Raw genomic sequence first — 18,753 nt, forward strand, 5'->3', positions numbered from 1 at the left:
CCATCAAAAAGCCAATTGTCAAGATGATTAAACATCCTCCCTCACTTCCCGTGCCCCTTCTCGAGTTAGATGGTTCTGTGCCATTCTTATTTGGATGGAAGAACTCTCATTCCCCTAACTTCGTCTGTAACATTTTCCCAACGATTACAATGGGTGTTGAAATCCACTGCTGAGCTCCAAATAGTATTATACTTCTGCTGGTGATTCTAGCTTTTTATCTGAGAAAGTCACAGCTTCTAAGAATTAGTGATATGGTTGATTTGAGCCTTACCCGTCTCTTTCTTTTGGGAGGTGCTAATAAGAGCAGCAGGAAGGAAGAAGAGAAAATTGTCTGGGAGACCTTCATGTTAGCAGTGAATAAGTGGCTACTTAGACCATGACTTATTTCACTGATAAGGGTATTTCTTTAATGCCTGAAAGTGTTTTTAAAGGTTCAAACTAAAATTCCATGCTGAAGAATTACACGTGTAACATTTTAGATTGTGTATGTCATCCTGGTGCTGATTTTCAAATTGCTGGCACCAAAATATGGTTAAAGAAAAGCATGGATGAGGAGAAAACATTACTTTATATTGTATGCATTGATGAGCCCCAAAACAGTAAATCCAGCCTGCTTTGGAAAATTGCACACACCCTTACGGTATTAAACAAAAGAAGGAGTTCCAAAAACACAAGGTTGGAATCCTAGCTTCCTAAATTATTAGCTTTGGAACTTTGATTAGTTCCTTTAACATTACTATACCTCAGTTTCCCTGTCTGTAAAATGGGGATAGTGACTGCTTCCTTGAGTTTTGAATTATGAGGCTTATGTGAGGCTGTACCATTAATAATAAATGTGTAAATATATAAAATATCCTGGTTTGGTGGAAGAAGCTGCTTGATAAATGACAGTGCTCTAAGATGAGAAAGTTCAAGTTAGTGTGGTGAATTCAGTGAATGCATTTTTATAGAGTTATAGATCTCAACTATAATAGCATCTTGGGAAATGAGTAGAAGCATTAATTAATTTGGCAAATGACTGCTAAGAAAATTATGTGGGGACGCAGGTGTTACTGGTTGTGGCTTATAGAGACTCACTGGTGATCATTTTCTGTGGCTTTTCTTCCCAGAACGCTAAAAAGAAAATGTATGGCTGCACAGAAGCCTTCCTGGCTGATGCAAAATGGATTTTGCACAACTGCATCATTTATAATGGGGGTGAGTGGATTAGATGACTCTTAAGAATGAGAGTGTGCTGTGTGTGTGCCCTTCATAAAAAATCAGGCTCTTTTTTCATGCATCAAGGCCAATAGCTGAGAATACTGGTGTATAGATTGCTGACGTGTGTGAACAGGGGGCAGTGACTACATGCATTTTAAGGTATGAGCTGATGTCCACAGTGGCTTGTGACTGACTATATGATGCTTTTACCTGTCCTTTAAAAAAACCCCTTATTTTAATGGAGGAATAATTACATAAAATAAAAAGCACAGATTTTACAGGTACATTCCATGAATTTGACAAATGTGTAACCACCTCTGTAACTACAACCCCAAATAAGATCCTAGAACATTTCTATCACCCCATTATATTCCCAATTGTCCCTCTCCAGTAAATCCACCCTCCTGAAAAGGAACTATTATTCTGTTTTCTGTAACTAGAGATTAGTTTTACATATTCTAGAATTTCATACCAGTGGAGTCAGAGTGCCCTCTTTTATGCCTGGCTACGTTGACACAGTGTAATATTTTGGGGATTCATTCATGTTGGGTCTATCAGTGGTTGGTTTCTTTTTATCGCTGAGTGGTATCAATGTATATATAATTTTTATAAATTATTTATTTATTTCTGGCTGCGCTGTGTCTGTTGTTGCGCACGGGCTTTCTCTAGTTGTGGCGAGCAGGGACTACTTTGCGTCGTGGTGCGCGGGCTTCTCATTGCGGTGGCTTCTCTGGTTGTGGAACACGGACTCTAGGCACGCGACCTTCAGTAGTTGTGGCATGCGGGCTCAGTAGTTGTGGCTCACGAGCTCTAGAGCGCGGGCTCAGTCGTTGTGGCGCAGGGCTTAGTTGCTCCGTGGCATGTGGGATCTTCCCAGACCAGGGCTCAAACCCGTGTCCCCTGCATTGGGAGGAGGATTCTTAACCACTGTGCCACCAGGGAAGTCCAGTAACAGTATTGTATCAACATACAATTTATTCATCCATTCCCTTTGTTGATGTTGATGGATATTTGGATTGTTTTCAGTTTTTGGCTGTTATGAATAAAGCCACCGTGAACATTCTTATACAAGTCTTTTTGTGGACACATGCTTTCATTTCTCTTGGATAAATACCCAAGACTGGTATTGCTAGATCATTGAGTAGGTTTATATTTAAATTTATAAGAAATTTTACCAAACTGTTTTGCAAACTGGTTGTATTGTTTTACATTCCTTCTATCAGTGTATATGAGAATCTTTGTTGCTCCACATCATTGTCTACATTTGGTTTTGTCTGTTTTTAATTTTACCTATTCTTGAAGGCATGAAGTATTATGTCATGGTGGTTTTGTCTGTCTCTAATGACTATTGGTATTGAGTATTTTTTCATGTGCTTATTAGTCATTTGTATATCATTTGTTGGTGAAACATCTTTCACATCTTTTGCTCATTTCAAAAATTGGGTTGTTTGTTTTTTATTATTGAGTTTTAGGAGTTCTTTATATTCTGGTTAAAGTTTTGTCAGTTGCATTTTTGTGGGTTAAGTCTTCTGGACAGAATGGAGGAGAGCTCCCATTAAAATCTCCTCGATGGGCACCTTTCCCATTGTCCTACCCTCTCCCACAGTCCTCTCTGTCTGCCTTCTGGCCAAGTAGATCTTTCAGGGTCCTGCCCTGTTCTCTTCTTCTTGTCCCCTGCTGGAACACTCTTCCCCTCTTCGCTTTGATGAGTTTTCCTTATCCTTCAGTCTCAGCCTTTCAGTCCTCTGAGGAGCTTTCCTTTGTGACCCAGACCATACTATGTACTCTTGTTAAGGGCTGTCACAGTACCTGTACTTCCCCATGGCAGCATTTTATCACACTTTCTGGATGGTGCTTTTTTTTTTTTTTTTTTTTTTTTTTGAGTTGCTCACCAGGACGTAAGCCCTTTAAGGGCAGATGCCAAACTTGTTTCCTGTTTACCCTTGGGCCTAGCGTAGACTGTTGGTAGCTGATGTTTGAGGAAAGATATATGAATGGATGGCTGACTGCTTAAAGTACATGTTTTGCATTATTAACTCAGTAGCAGGGTTGGCGTGCAGGGAGGAGAGAAAGAGAGGTACCCTAGACATTGAGAATTTGTGTCAAGGTTATAAGCTCAAATATATAGAAAGGGCAGTAAGGTCATATAAACAAGTGAATGAGCTCAGGTAGCAAAAAAATAGCATAAGCCAGGATGACCACTGGCCATGGGGAGAGCGAGTGACTGTGGAGAACAGGGAACTCCTACCTGGTCTGGAGGGGTATCTCCCCTGGACACTCCAGTGGTTTATTGGATACAGAGTTCTTAGATCTTCTAAGTTTTCAAGACAGGCCAGAAATCTAGGTATTTGTGTGTGTGCGTATGAAATCTTTTTGCCACCAAATTTACAATTTCTAAAAGTTGTTATAATGTTCGAAGAAAACATGGCTTTTTGGCCATCTTGTTCTCTGGTTTAGTGTAAAGGTTCAGGGTTAAGAGTTAGACCTGGGGCCATATCCTCAACTCGTTAGCTAAATGGTCTCATGTAAGTGATGACTCCTGAGCCTTGGTTTACTCTTTGGTGAACTGAGAACATTCATGCCTGCTTCCTAATAAGGCTTTTTGAAGAGTTAACAAGAAAATGTATTTCAAAGCACCAGGAACACTAGAGTTACTCAATTAAATGTCTTCTTTCTCCTGTACTATTCTTGGGTTGGCGTCTGGGACAATGGGCAGAAGAAGGCTCCTTTTCACTAATTTGAGCCTTGAGAATATAAAAGCATCTTTCAAATATTAATTCATGAGCTTTTGGAAACCAACACAAATTGTTATGTTTCAGAGAAGATGACACCTAGGCACCAAAGATTGGTTCATGGGAAAAGTCACCTAATCTGAACTGATGTTAGAAGTCAGAAATGTATGGTTTTTAACCTTTAAAAGGTTAATCCTGGAAGAAAGCAAGTTAAAATGTTGTAAGTGGAAGTATAATCTCAAGGCTGGGTATTTCTGTGTTTTCATTTGAATTAATTCTATTTTCTTATTCCCTCAGGAAATCACAAATTGACGCAAATAGCGAAAGTAGTCATCAAAATCTGTGAGCATGAGGTATGTGTTTCCTACTGTCCCCTTTTAAGTGTACCTAGAATTAAGGCTTGGGGTGATTGAAGTTTCCATTGGTGGAATCTCCCAGTGGGTAGCTCTGGTAATTTTGGAATTTGTTGAGGTACAGATAGCGCCCCTCTCTTCAAGGAAAGTAAAAGCAACAGATATGCCATAATATGTTATAAATCAACAAGCTAATCTTAGATCTAAGAGAGATGGGATTTTTCAGCCTTGAGTCGTGGTCCAGCACTGCACATCCTGAGTTTTCTGGGTCAAATAGAGTTTGTGATTTCTTTGCCCCACAATCTGTGGCATCCCCTCAGTCTTCTTGCAGAAGGTATTTGGGTTTTGACATTATTTGCAGGAAAGGTCCTGAGTTTCTCTGAGAGTGGCCCAGGTGTCCTGGTAAAATACCCCCTAGTTTTGATGGTGTGGATGAAATGAAGCTCCTGGGCTGGGTGCCCTGAGGCTCTAGTGGTTGCAGGACAGGCTGATGGCAGAAGTGGTGCAGGGGAGCCTTTCTTTGTTAGATCCCTGTTGTGAGCACAAAAAACTGAGATGTAATGGCCTTCAGCCTGTCTGCACTCTCATCTATCCGTCCGTTCATTTGTAAAGAAAACATTTGGGTATCTTAGGATATGTCCATGTCTATATATCTGTATATAGAGAGTTTTATAATCCACATTTTTCACTCTGAGTGTTTTCCTAGGTAATCAAACACGGAGGAAGAATAGAATTTATCATGGTTGTTCTGATGATTTATTTCCTTAGTATAATTGTTAGAAATGCAACTACTAGGTCTGAGGCTATCAACATGGCTTTGGGTAGATACCTCTTTTGACTGTTTTCTGGAAATGCTACAGCGTTACTTATACAATGACCTGGAGTGAACAAATGTGGTGGTTTTTCTGTGTCGTTTTGCAATGTTGGAAGTTCCAATTTGAAAACTGTATGTATATGTTTTTTTGCCCCAGTGTGATTAGTAAAAAACAGTGGCATCTCACTGTGATTGTGATTGTGATTTTGATTTCGTTGATGCAAGTGCCGGTGGACTGTTTTTGATATGCTTGTTGGAGACTTGGAGTTGTCTCTGGGTGAGTTGTTCAGTTTTTACCCCTTGAGGATTCGTTTCCCCTGATCCGGGTGCCGAAGCCTAGACTTTTAATTGGTGGGTTGTCATAATGTAGAATTTATTGAACCCAGATGCTCTTTGTCTGGCATTCTGAACCTACCCGTTGGCAACACAGTGCTGCTTTGTGGGCTCCAATGCCGGGGCTGTCCTGGACTTGATGTTGCCGCTTTATTCTACCCAGTACCTTTGTAATAGCCCAGAAGGAGAGTGGGTAGAAGGGAGAAATATGGTCCACCATTCACTCATTCATTCATTCACTCATTTATTCATTGCCCTCAGTCGGTCAGTCCATTGTAATTAGTAATTACTATAAAATTATTAATTAATAATCATTAATTGAGCACCTGCTATGTGTCTGGCACCTTGTCACTTGAAGTGCTTTACACTTATCTCATCTAATTTTTATAATAATTCTGTTGGGTAGGTACTGCTTTCATCCCCATCCTATGAGGTGAGGAAATGGATGCTCAGACAGTATAAGCAACTGTTCCTAAAGTTCTAGAGCTAGGATGTAGTGGAGTCTGAATTTAGATCCAAGAAGGGAGCTTCCAGGGCCCTTAGTTCTAAGTCATGACGATTCTCTGGGGGAATGCACCTTCTAAAGAGAGAGGACAGTCAGTTACAGAATTTTCAGTTATCCGTGGAAATAAAATAGAGTAACGTGGTGTATTAATTAATTGCTGTGGATGGTGTGATTAGAGATATATAGAATTGAGCATGGCAAGCAGAGGCCAGAGTCGAGGGAAGGGATTGGGGAGCTCACACAGGTAGACCACGCATGGCCTTGAAGGAACTGACCAGGTGTTTATTTATCTATCTAAATGTATTTATTTATTTATTTTTGACTGCGTTGGGTCTTCGTTGCTGCGCGTGGGCTTTCTCTAGTTGCGGCGAGCGGGGGCTACTCTTCGTTGCGGTGCGTGGGCTTCTCATTGCCGTGGCTTCCCTTGTTGCGGAGCACGGGCTCTAGGCACGCGGGCTTCAGCAGTTGTGGCTTGTGGGCTCTAGAGCGCAGGCTCAGCAGTTGTGGCGCACGGGCTTAGTTGCTCCGTGGCATTTGGGATCCTCCTGGACCGGGGCACGAACCCACGTCCCCTGCATTGGCAGGCGGATTCGCAACCACTGCGCCACCGGGGAAGCCCTGACCAGGTGTTTAGATTTCATCGTTAGTTTCTCAACGTTGGCACTACGGACATTTGAGGCCAGAGACATCTTTGTCGCAGGAATTGTCCTTGTGCCCTCATAGACTCCAGTCTCAACTGTCCACCACAGTTGTGATGACCGATGACCAAAAATATCTCCGGTTATGCCAGGTGTCCCTGGAAGGGTTAAACTGTCCCAGTAGAGAACCACTGGTCTAAGGAGAGGGACCAGATGGGATCTGTGTTTGTAGAAGGTGGCTCTGGCTGCTCTGTTTGTGTGGGGAATGGACCAAGCTTGGGAAGCTGGGAGACATGGTCCAGCGAGAGAGGATGGTGGCTGGGGCTAGGTGGGTGAGTCGGGGCTGGTGAGAAATAGTTGGACTGATGTCCAGGGTGTGTTCCCCACCGTGGGACTTAGGTTAGCTAATCTTAACCTGCCAGTATCATGATGCATTTCTGGAGGGCCTGCAGATATAAGGCCCCTGGGAATGACACATTCTAACACATTTTTTGCTTTACAGATGAATGAAATCGAAGTTTGTCCAGAGTGTTATCTAGCTGCTTGCCAAAAACGAGATAACTGGTTTTGTGAGCCTTGTGTAAGTTGGATTTCCTTTCCTTTCTTTGTTTTCTGAACTCTGTGCCTTGGGTGACCCAGGACAGCTTTCTCCAGGTGGCTTATTGGATGAAACTTTGGATGAAGTTTTAGAATAATTTTCTTACTGAAAATTAAGTTGGGCAGGATGGGAGTCATCCAGGTGGGATAAACCTCTCTGGCTGAAAGGCCATGTGCCAGAGGTAGCGTCACGATTTACCGGGTTTATTAGCCCTCGAAAACAGCAGGATGCAGAGTGAAAAGAAGCTCATCAGAGAGGAGAGACAGGCCAAAGTCATGCAGATGATGAGCCGAGTGGTGTTAAATGAGTATGGTTTGGAAATCCCTCCCAGGGTTAACTCCATGGTCTCTCTAAACCATGGTTCTTGAGGTTGGGATTGGGGTGGGGAGAGAAAGTCCACCCTAGTTGTCTCCATGGATCCGTATTTTCCAAACTGATGTTCTGCAGAGAAGTGTGTCATTGGGGTGAGCTGGGAGGATGGGGGTGCGGGGGGATGGTATTGGGCCGCAAGATCGGGGCAAGTAAAGTTGAGAATCAAAACATAGTTTGTCTTTTCCTGCCTTTCGAGATGGACATCTGAATCGTTAAGGCCCTGAGTAGCTCTCGGTAAAGAATGAAGTTAGCTAATGCCGTCCCTTATTATATGCTGGATGTAAGGTGCATTTAACCCTCCAGCTTAACAGAGGGTGTAGGTATTACTGTCCCTGTGTTGCCCAGAAAGGTACAATCTCTTGTTCGCTCCCACTAAGGCAAGAGCGGCACAGCCAGAGTTCAAGCCTCGTTTTGGTCAGTGCTCACTTCTTTTTGGTTTCCCCATTGAACCCCATTCCCAGCCTTGCCCAGGCTTCCTGGCCACACATCTGGGGACTGCCACGTGGGGAGACACTGCTGGAAATCGTTTGCTTTCATTCCGTGGCCTGTATCACCTCTGCCTTAGCCTAACCTCACCCACCGAGCTTTATGTGTGCATCTTGCTGTCGAATACATACAAACTCTGGATTTTATTTTTCTTTTCCTAGAGCAATCCACATCCTTTGGTTTGGGCCAAACTGAAGGGGTTTCCATTCTGGCCCGCGAAAGCTCTGAGGGATAAAGATGGCCAGGTTGATGCCCGTTTCTTTGGACAACACGACAGGTGGGCGTTAAACACAGGCTTCAAACGCGTAGCTGTGACCGAACCTTTGATCCTGTCAGTGAATACAAGAAGGGGCGGTGGGTACGGCTACTATTTTATTGTCTTGATACCAGCCAGTGATGTTGTACTTTAAAAATACTGTCCTGGGCTGTGTTAATAAGCCTGATTACGCCCGGGCTTCAGTTTTCTTCAGGTGTGTTGGAAAAGAATCTTGCTTTCGTGGTTTTGTGGACGCAGCTGGCATCGGCATAGGTTCCACGGCTGTTTTTTTTTTTTTTTTTTGCGGTTACGCGGGCCTCTCCCTGTTGCGGCCTCTCCCGTCGTGGAGCACAGGCTCCGGACGCGCAGGCCCAGCGGCCACGGCTCACGGGCCCAGCCGCTCCGCGGCACGTGGGATCCCCCCGGACCGGGGCACGAACCCGCGTCCCCCGCATCGGCAGGCGGACCCCCAACCACTGCGCCACCAGGGAAGCCCTCCACGGCTGTTTTAAGTGTTGCTGTTCTTTTTTGGGTTTTGCCGCAGTAAATTAAATCACCGCCCAAATTGCTTTTCCAAATAATGCTTTCAGGGATCAGAAGCATTTCCCCAGATTGCCGGGAAAATGAATCTCCCATCGTTGCGCTGGGTACTCCCCTCCTGTTGCCTTTTCTGTGGAGCTAAAATGGGAAATTATAAGGGGTTGCTGTTTTGACAGGTGTGAGCCCTCCCTGCCAGCCTTCCTGCCCTCCCCTCTCCCCCTCTCCCAGCGATGTGAATTATTCCAGCTAATAGCAGTTCTCTGTGGAGCGCGGCCCCCGTGCGCTTCAGAACAACAGGTAGACAGAGATGAGCGGCGGGTGATTTCTTGGTTCCCTTTTAGCAAGAGTCACACTGTGAGGAAATGAGGCAAAAAGCCTCCCGAAACCCTACCAAGTAGTCTGAGAAAGCACACGCGCGCACGTGTGTGTGTAGGGGAGAATATTTAACAGGCATAGTTTGAAAATTATACCCACCCACCGAATGTATAGAAAATACACTTTCTCATTTTAAACACCACCAGAATCTGAAATATTGCTCTTTGTTAAACGTTGCTTGTCATCTTGCCGCCCCCCCGCCGCCCCCGCTAAAAAAAAGAATATCAAAGTCATCTGAAATCATTTACCAGGAATCCCGGCAATCCATTGATAGGAGACAAAATGGAAATTAGCTGAGATGGTTCTAGGTTTGATGGGAAGTATTATACTTTGATTTTGACCATTTTGGGGGAAGTTTTTCTAAAATTCCTTTGTTCTTTAATTCAAAGAAACATGTCTTTGGTGCCTGCCGTGTGCCAGGCTGAGTACTAGATGCTGGGATACAGGAGCGGGCAGGCAGACACTGCCCGTCGGAAGTGGGGAAGGCAGATGACATACAAGTGGGGAATAGACAGTATGATCTCAGGTCAGGAGGTAGTGGCGGGACCGGGTGACGATCTGGGTGGAGGGGCCAGAGAGAGCAGGGACTCAGGTAGGGAGGGGCAGGCCAAGGCTGAGTTGGTTGCTCAGGGAAATCCAGGAGCACAGCGTGGTTTGAACAAGATAAGGGAGGAGAGGGTGGGTAAGAGGTGGGATCAGAGGGGTGGGCTCGGTGGGCCTGGGATATCAGGGCGGCTTTGGTCAGAAGTCTGGCTTTTATTTGAAGAGCAAGAGATATGGCAGGTTGTACACCTTCCTGCCTCTTCATTAGAGCATGGCAAGTGTTAATGAACCGTCTTGATGATTCGGGATTATTCTATAGTGTAACTCAGTGTGGATAATACTTAGGATATCCATGGCGGGGGGCAAGCATTGCTGTCCCCCAAGCACCAAATATTCCCAGAGCCTTAAAGACTCACGGATTCTGCTCCAGCTGTGCCCACTCTGCATGGACCTCTTACTCCTGCCTGCCTGACAACCATTGAAGGTGGCTTAGGGGCCATGAGCTTCACCAGCCCTGTTTCCAGAGGCTGTTTCCCTTGAACATGCAGGTGTAGGTTGGTTCTGGGAGGGAGCTGTCCTGGAAGCCGGTCCCCCTACATTTGCAAAAAAGACAGCTGCCCAAGTCTGATGCCCCACGAGATTTCCTTAACCCTTTCTCCGTGGTGTCTCCTGTCGCCTTGGAGGGGACCAGTCGAACTGTCAGGCTCATTTTGGGTGCAGGGTGCACATTGAGGGAGTCGTTAAGGATATCCCGGTGGTGGAGGGACAGTAGGTAGGAGTTGTAGAGAGGTTTCAGTCGGCCTTGGGCAGGGAGTCCCTGACAGCTGTAGTGGAAGCCACTTCTTAAAAGGATGGACGTCCCTTCCTCCCCAGGATGTTCTTAAAGCAGAACGGGGCAGGCTTGTCGACAGCCTGCTCTGGGTCCGACCCAGAAACAGGACACAGACTCAGGGGGAGGCTGCAAGGGTTGTGATGTGCTGTCCCTTCTCAGGGAGCTTGCTTTGAGCTTGCAGAGCCAAAACATAAGCCTGGACCAGGGGTAAGCAAAATAAGGCAGGACAGCAGAATAAGAAATAGCACAGACCACTGCATGTTCATTGTCTTTTTTTTTTTTTTTTTTTGGCCGCTCTGTGTGGCTTATGGGATCTTAGTTCCCCAATCAGGGATTGAACCTGGGCCCTTGGCAGTGAAAGCCGGGAGTCCTAACCCCTGGATCGCCAGTGAATTCCCCCACTGTCAAGTTAATAAATGTTAGAGAGAGAGAGAGCCCCTGGAGGCTTTTGTACAAATCAAGGCATGTTCTGTAGAGTCTCATCATGGGCTTTTTGTCCTTTAAGAGATTTTGCCTTTTTTTTTTTTTTTTTTTTCAGTTTTATTTCACAGACACTATTATATACAAATGTAGAAAATATTTTATCAAATGCCTGCAGAGCTTAAAAAAATAGCCTTTTTTTTTTTTTTACTGTGTTAAAATGCTGAGTTTATTTCATATGTATATTTTTGTCTCCCCACCATCTCCATTTGTCTGACCACCACTACTGCTATGTACTGTCATAACATTCCATACATACTTAAAACCAAGCAAAGGGTGGAGTTCCATCTTTAAAAACTAAACAGGCATTTTGGACAACACATTCTTGGCGATGGAACCTGGACAACATTTATCAGACACGGTAGGGAAAGTTCTCACTCTGCATTGTAAAAAGGACAGCCAGATATCAACTGTTACAGAAATGAAATAAGACAGAACAGTTTACCAAACTGTTTAAACTATTTTCTTAAGGAGACTTCCTCCACTGCCAGAGATCTTGAATAGCCTCCTGGTCAGTCATCGGAAACAGTTCTTCACATAATTGACGAATTTGGCTTCCACTTTGGGAAGGGAACCACCTTTTTCTATACTTGCTTGCATTTTTGCTTTAATGTCTTCTACAGAGCTAGGTCCTTTTTGGTGTTTTAGGAGTTTTTTTCTGTTTTTTGAAGGATTCTTGACCTTTTGATTTTGGTGTGGATGGTTTTGAGGCTTTTCCATTATGGTTTGGGTTTTGTGCATTTTTGGCTGGAGTATCCATACAGATTTCTTTACTGGAGCTTTTTCTTCAGCTTCCTCATCATCAAAGTCATCATCATCTTCATGTTCATCAGCAGCAAGTTTCACTTTTTTTTTTAAATTTGCGGTACGTGGGCCTCTCACCGCTGTGGCTTCTCCCTTTGCGGAGCACAGGCTCCGGACGCGCAGGCTCAGCGGCCACGGCTCACGGGCCCAGCCGCTCCGCGGCACGTGGGATCCTCCCGGACTGGGGCACGAACCCGTGTCCCCTGCATCGGCAGGCGGATTCTCAACCACTGCGCCACCAGGGAAGCCCAAGTTTCACTTTTTTATGTGGAACCTTGCTACCACTTCCAGGGGCAGAACGCTTTCCAGATACACTTAGAAGTTTCACATTCTCCTCCTCTTCGTCTTCTGACTCTGCATCTTCCTTAACAGCTACTGAGTGCTGTCCACTAATATGCACAGGCCCTGAATCCACACACTTCAACCATAAGACCACGGGTGGTGTTATTTCAAAGCCCCCAGGGGAGAGTTGGCTGCACAGACATTTTCAAAGTTGCCAGTGTTACTTTAATTGGACTGGCTTCATAATTCATCGCCTCTGCTTCGACAGTGTGCAGTTAGTTCATCCTTTACACCAGCCCCTAAACTGCCCGTTCTTAAAGGGTAACTAGTGCTTATTTTCATCATTATGCACCTTAAAGTGAGCATCTTTGTCAGCCTTTAGTTCACAGCCAGAAAGATAGTTCTGGGGCCTCGGGGGGCTCATGTCCATGTCCACTGAATCTTCCATGGGTTGGTGGCATACGCTCAGGTGGGAGAGCAGGTGGACGGAGATAAAAGACTACTGTTCCAGGGAACAGTCGCGCAGGACGGAATCACGCCAGGGAAAGCCAGACAGTGTTTTAAGCACTTTTTGTAGAAGCTGCTTTTATCCCCATTTTACTGATAGGAAAACTGAGGCCCAAGAGCTAGGAAGTAGCTCAGCTGTGTGTTTCTGTCGTCTCTCAGGACATAGCCTCCCAGAGGCTTTCTATCATTAAGCAAATCTGATTTCCCTTTCAGTATTTCCTGGGCCTTTTTAAAGGAAAAGAAACCCTTTTCTGAAATCACTTGTGAAGCAACTTCATTGAACGTAAGGCCCTGATTCCAGACAAAAGTCGGGGGTGTGGGGGGGTGGGCAGAATCACAGGGACCATCTGGCTATCAGCTTCTGGTGGTGCAGGGACTGGTCAGGTGCGTCTCCCCCAGCACCCCTCCAGGTGGGGGCTCATCCTCCAGCTCCCCGACGACAGAGCTGAGGCTGGCTTAGGGAAGGGGCGTTAGCTGTCTGGGCGGCCTGGGGATCCCCGCTGCCCCTCAGAGTCCTGCCTGGTCCAGACTCTCGCCCACCCAGCTGAAACCCACAGAGGCCCCGGAGACTCTGGCCCTGAGGGCATTTGGCTCCTGCCCAGGCCTTGTTCTGTCTGCCTGTACCTGTGGTTCCTCCCGTCTCTGCAGAATGACAGCCACGAGTTGGAGCAGATGAGAAGCAGGTGATTTCCAGCATTCGGAGAGAGCGGGTAGATGTTTTTGGGTGTTCAGTTTTCATTTGGGTCGTGATGTAGTATCACCGAGAGTTGTGAGCAGCCAGCCTGTGTCCTGAATTCTGTCCCATGGCCAGGCTTTATCTCTCCCGGGTGGTTTTCTCTTAAAAAATAGGAGTGAGACGCTAACTGTTAACATTTGGGTAAAAGAGAATAGAAAAAGTCCGTATTTTCTACTTCTCTTTAAAATGTTGGAAGACTTGGTGGGGTTGGATCCAAATTCCCACCTGGCACTTTGATAGCACCTGAGTAGGTGGTGCTTGTGTTAGACTGGCCATGAGTTTTCCACCTCTCCGCAGTCTACTTTGCTCCCTATTGCTTAGTTCTTGGCTTGAGTTTATGGTCTATGAAATCCTAAAGGTCTCCTTGGAAAAGCTCATTCCCCCCAGATTCCCAGCTACAAGCTGGGTTGAGGCTGGGGCGTTAAGTCACATAGTTACACCCTGGATGCTCCTGTATCGATCGGCTCTGCCTTCCCCAGAGCGTAGTGGTGGTGGTCCTTTCTCCTGCCTGCAGTCACGTGCATGGCTAATTCCAGAAAAGCAGCTCATGTTCTAGTGAATCTCTGCAGGGCACGCTGGGAAGCGGGGGGTGGGGTGGGGTGTCGGGGGTGGGTGTTGAATGTAGGAAGACAGAACTAGCCTTGAGCGGGAGCTGGAGGGCACATGCCCCAAGGCTGATGGGCTCTTTTCCCGTTACTTTACATGTTAATTATCTCACGTTCAGAATCACGCACCTCCTTTTAGGGTTGTGGTTGTCCAACGTTTCCTTCTAGTCCCGTGTAGAATTTCAGTTTTAAAAGAAAAGAAAGTGCTTTATGTCTGAGTGCGGGAGAGTGAGATTTGGGGGATAATTCTCTCTTCAGAGGTGTAGTCTAGGATGCAGACTGTTTTCTTACTCTACCAACCCAGAGCCAAAGGGAATTTATTACTGTTTTAATGGATTAAAATGACTAAGCTTTTGAGCCTTTTAATGTCATAGCTAAGTTTCGTGTTCACGTGTGGTCCTTGTGACAGAACATGCCTGTTAGGTGGATCGTTAACTAACCATTCAAACCAAGTCATTTGAAAAAAAAGGAATATGTATTTAAGAATCTTGGAAAATCCACTAGGCTAATTTGGTTTGCATTAAGGAAAAAAAAATTCTGGAAACAACCTGAATGACCATCGAGAGGTGAATGGATAGAGAAAATGTGGTCTGTATATACAGTGGAATAATGTTCAGCCTTAAGAAGTATGTGGCATCATGGCTGAACCTGGAGGACTTCAGGCTAAGGGGGGGGTAAAGCCAGTCACAGAAACACAACACGTGGCTCCATTTGTACGAACTGTCTAAAATAGTGAAATTCATACAATCAAAGAGTGGAACGGTGGTTGCCAGGGGCTGGGGGCAGGGAGAAATGGGGAGTACTAATCAACAGGTGTAAAGTTTTAGTTAAACAAAATGAATAAGCTCTAGAGAGCTGCTGTACCAACATATACCTATAATCAGCTGTCGAAAAAAGTGTTGCCTGCCCTCTCAGTACAAGCACCCTAGATGGTGAGCCCTGAGGGAACTCAGGCTGAAGACAAACAGCCCGCCTCCCCGCCCTCAGCTACTGTAGCCACCCTAAGCGGTGCACCCTGAGGACACTCAGGATGGGATAGCACAGGATCCTGTCCTCATAGCTAAAGTGCATATCAAAGGAATGATGTCAGTCAGTGAGCCCTGATGCTTACATCTTTCCATACGTAGAAAAAATGCTAAATTCTTTAATTTGAGATGCTTGGTTTTCTTTAATTAACAATAATCTTTGAAGTTCCCACTACCTGGTCTTTGTTGCAAAACCTCCTATATATACTGGCTCCTCCCTGGGCTTTTGGGAGCAGAGCAAGTCCCTCAGCGTGATCTGAGTGAGAGGCTGCGTCTAGGCTTATGTCCTTTTTTTTTTTTTTTTTTAATTATCTATGGCTGTGTTGGGTCTTCTTTGCTGCATGCAGGCTTTCAGTTGCGGCGAGCAGGGGTTACTCTTCGTTGCGGTGTGTGGGCTTCTCATTACAGTGGCTTCTCTGTTGTGGAACACGGGCTCTAGGTGCACAGGCTTCAGTAGTTGTGGCTCCTGGGCTCTAGAGTGCAGGCTCAGCAGTTGCTGCGCACGGGCTTAGTTGCTCTGCGGCATGTGGCATCTTCCCAGACCAGGGCTTGAACCCGTGTCGCCTGCACTGGCAGGTGTATTATTTTATCTATTTATTTATATATTTATTTGGCAGGTGTGTTCTTAACCACTGCGCCACCAGGGAAGTCCAAGTCCTCAGTTTTGTCCTCCAAATAAAAAATAATTCTCAACTTTTAGGTTGTGCTTTGTTTTTCAGTTGATACAGCAGTTATGTGTGATTCAGTTAAACATTTCTTCAGAGGGTAGAACTCATGTTAAGTGTTCTTGCACAATAAATTTGTAAAAAACTTAAAAATCTTGGAAATGACCACAGTTGAGTTATAAACTCCCTTTCTCTTTTGCACTCCCAGGGCCTGGGTTCCAATAAATAATTGCTACCTCATGTCTAAAGAGATTCCTTTTTCTGTGAAAAAGACCAAAAGCATCTTCAACAGTGCAATGCAAGAGATGGAGGTTTACGTGGAGAACATCCGCCGGAAGTTTGGGGTCTTTAATTATTCTCCATTCAGGACGCCCTACACGCCCAACAGCCAGTACCAAATGCTGCTCGACCCCTCCAACCCCAGCGCTGGTGCTGCCAAGATAGACAAGCAGGAGAAGGTCAAGCTCAACTTTGACATGACGGCGTCACCCAAGATCCTGATGAGCAAGCCAATGCTGAGTGGGGGCGCAGGCCGCAGGATCTCCTTGTCGGACATGCCACGCTCCCCTATGAGTACCAACTCCTCCGTGCACACAGGCTCCGACGCTGAGCAGGACGCCGAGAAGAAGGCCACGTCCAGCCACTTGAGCGCCAGTGAGGAGTCCATGGACTTCCTGGACAAGAGCACAGGTCAGCCCCAGGTGGGAGAGGGTACAGGGGCCCCCTGGGACACAGGGGCTCCCATCGGGGCCACACCTGTCTGGCCCTACCTGGTGAGCATCACAAAGTCAAAGAGAGCTGCATGGCGTTTCATCCCAGTGGAGCAAATTTTAATTTTTAAGTGAGTAACTCATTGGGATTCTTGCTGTTAGGGACCCAAAAAAATGAGAAAAGTGTTCGCCAAAGGCCAGCTGGAGGTCGTTCCTAGAAGTGGGCAGAGGTGGCCAGAAATCCTTCAGAGTTCTGTTCAAATGCCTCTGAGATGAATCACAACTTCCGACAACAGTCTTTTTCTTTCTCAAGAATTTTATTTTAATTGAAACATTTTTCTATCAAAACCAGATAGTCACATTACTTAAGGCTCAAATATTAGAGGAACATGTAAAGGAAACAAGAATATTCTCTCCCCAGAGCAGTCCCACTTCTCAAAGGTGCCCCCGTTGAGCGGTTGTGTTACACTTTGGAGCCTTGCTGCTTGCTGTTAGCAGTGGTGACGAATGAGGAGGCTGGTCTCGGGTTAGATTCCAGCTCTGCTGCTTACTAGCCCTGTGGCTTTAGGCAAGGTACCTGCCTAATCCCTCCGTGGCTTGGTTTCCTTACTGGTAACACGACCATAATGATAGGACCTGCCTCAGAGGCTTTTGTGAGGATAAATGAACCACCATACGTAAAGGGTTTAGGACGGCGCCTGAAACAGTAGGTGCTGCAAAAATGTTGGCTACTCTATCATTTCTTCTGTTAGTTGCTCATCCCATGCCTATGTGGATTCAGAGAGGTATTACAAATGAGGGATGCTGGCTGAGTGTAACAAAAGCAAGGGTGACTTAAATTGAATTCTTTCTATCCAGACAGTTTGGTTGCATGTTAAAACCTTTAAGAACTCTGTTTCCACAAGGAAATGGGTATATTCTCATTTTTCTTGAAACACGGCCTTTACTCTTTGTTCTTTCTTGTTGTATCTTAGAGAAGCATGGGTAGAAAGAAGCTCCACACTGAACATGGTGATGAAGGCAGCTAGCCCTCAGGCTCTGGGCTGGGGAGACTTTTGATGAACCCCAGGACACTCGCCCTATTCTCAAGGGTTTCAGCCCATGGAATGTCCACAGGAATGTGGACTGAACTGTGTTTTAATTTTTTTTTTTTTTTTTTTTTCCGGTACGCGGGCCTCTCACTGTTGTGGCCTCTCCCGTTGCGGAGCACAGGCTCCGGATGCACAGGCTCAGCCGCCATGGCTCATGGGCCCAGCCGCTCTGCGGCACGTGGGATCTTCCCGGACCGGGGCACGAACCCGGGTCCCCTGCATCGGCAGGCGGACTCTCAACCACTGCGCCACCAGGGAAGCCCGGACTTAAACTGTTTTCACATCTTAACAATGTTCCAGAGAAATGGGAAATCTGCATTTTAATATACAATCTCCAGTTATGAAATGTCAGCTCAAAATGTCTTAAGATATTTTCCAGAATGAATAAAGCACATCTACGAGTTGGATCACCAGTATTAGACCTCTGGCCAGAGCATGACCCTTGGATAGCCTTTCAGACACCACCTTCCCCCTTCTTTCCTTCACATAAGAACTCTTTGAGGAGCAGGTATCCGGAATTCCCTGGCTGTCCAGTGGTTGGGACTCCACGCTCTCACTGCCGAGGGCCTGGGTTTGATCCCTGGTCGGGGAACTAAGATCCCACAAGCCGCATGGTGCAGCCGAAAAAAAAAAAAAGGAAGAGGCATCAGTTAAAAGACCACCAATGTCCCAAGATAAAATGATGGGGACTTACTGGTAAACTCAAAGAATTCCACTCATTTTGGTTCATGTTGTTGCTTCTTTCAAGTACTGCTTGTAGCTGCTCTCCAAATGGCTATAGGTGGAGTAGAGAGTTAATTACCAACAGCTTTTGATTCTTCAGAATAAAGGCTGCAGTCTTTCTCCAGGTCTGATCCAGCCATGTGGTTGAGGGACTCACAGTTGAGTTTTAGAGCTTTGTTCTGATGACATAACTTCTGTTCACCAGCCTCAGAAAAAACTTCCGTTTCGCCCCCTAGTTTCTGACCAGAGCCCTTAAAAGCTTACTTTTATTTCATGACATGATTCCATTTAAGCCAAGTTAACATGGTATATAATCACACAAACTCCTCAGCCTTTTAGTTCTCATAGAGATCATGCTTTTGAGAAAGTGTTTTAACTCGGCAGCAATCCCATGAATTACTGTTGCCTGAACTTTGACCGCTATGAATTTTTGCCATAATCTTAAGTACCACCTATTTTATTACATTCTTAAATATTAAATCTGTAATTTATGAATTGCAGATGCAGTTTATAAATGCTAAGCTAAAGTGTATAAGTTCATGTGTTTA

The 18,753-nt window shown here is 45.5% G+C and overlaps 1 protein-coding gene and 1 pseudogene across 33 annotated transcripts in view; one reads left to right on the forward strand and one right to left on the reverse strand.

The window, feature by feature from the left end:
- ZMYND8 (zinc finger MYND-type containing 8) overlaps positions 1–18,753 on the forward strand; it is a 126,080-nt gene that overhangs the window by 54,728 nt on the left and 52,599 nt on the right. For all 33 annotated transcript variants that reach the window (XM_067013882.1, XM_067013877.1, XM_059038741.2 and 30 more), the window contains 5 exons: positions 1,110–1,197; positions 4,230–4,285; positions 7,078–7,155; positions 8,193–8,308; positions 15,890–16,371. In XM_067013882.1, the coding sequence (XP_066869983.1) occupies positions 1,110–1,197; positions 4,230–4,285; positions 7,078–7,155; positions 8,193–8,308; positions 15,890–16,371 (820 nt within the window). The remainder of the gene's footprint in view (positions 1–1,109; positions 1,198–4,229; positions 4,286–7,077; positions 7,156–8,192; positions 8,309–15,889; positions 16,372–18,753) is intronic.
- Positions 11,546–12,591, reverse strand: LOC131741679 (nucleophosmin-like; annotated as a pseudogene).

This window comes from Kogia breviceps, chromosome 14 (assembly GCF_026419965.1).
Source record: "Kogia breviceps isolate mKogBre1 chromosome 14, mKogBre1 haplotype 1, whole genome shotgun sequence".
Lineage (NCBI taxonomy): Eukaryota > Metazoa > Chordata > Mammalia > Artiodactyla > Physeteridae > Kogia > Kogia breviceps.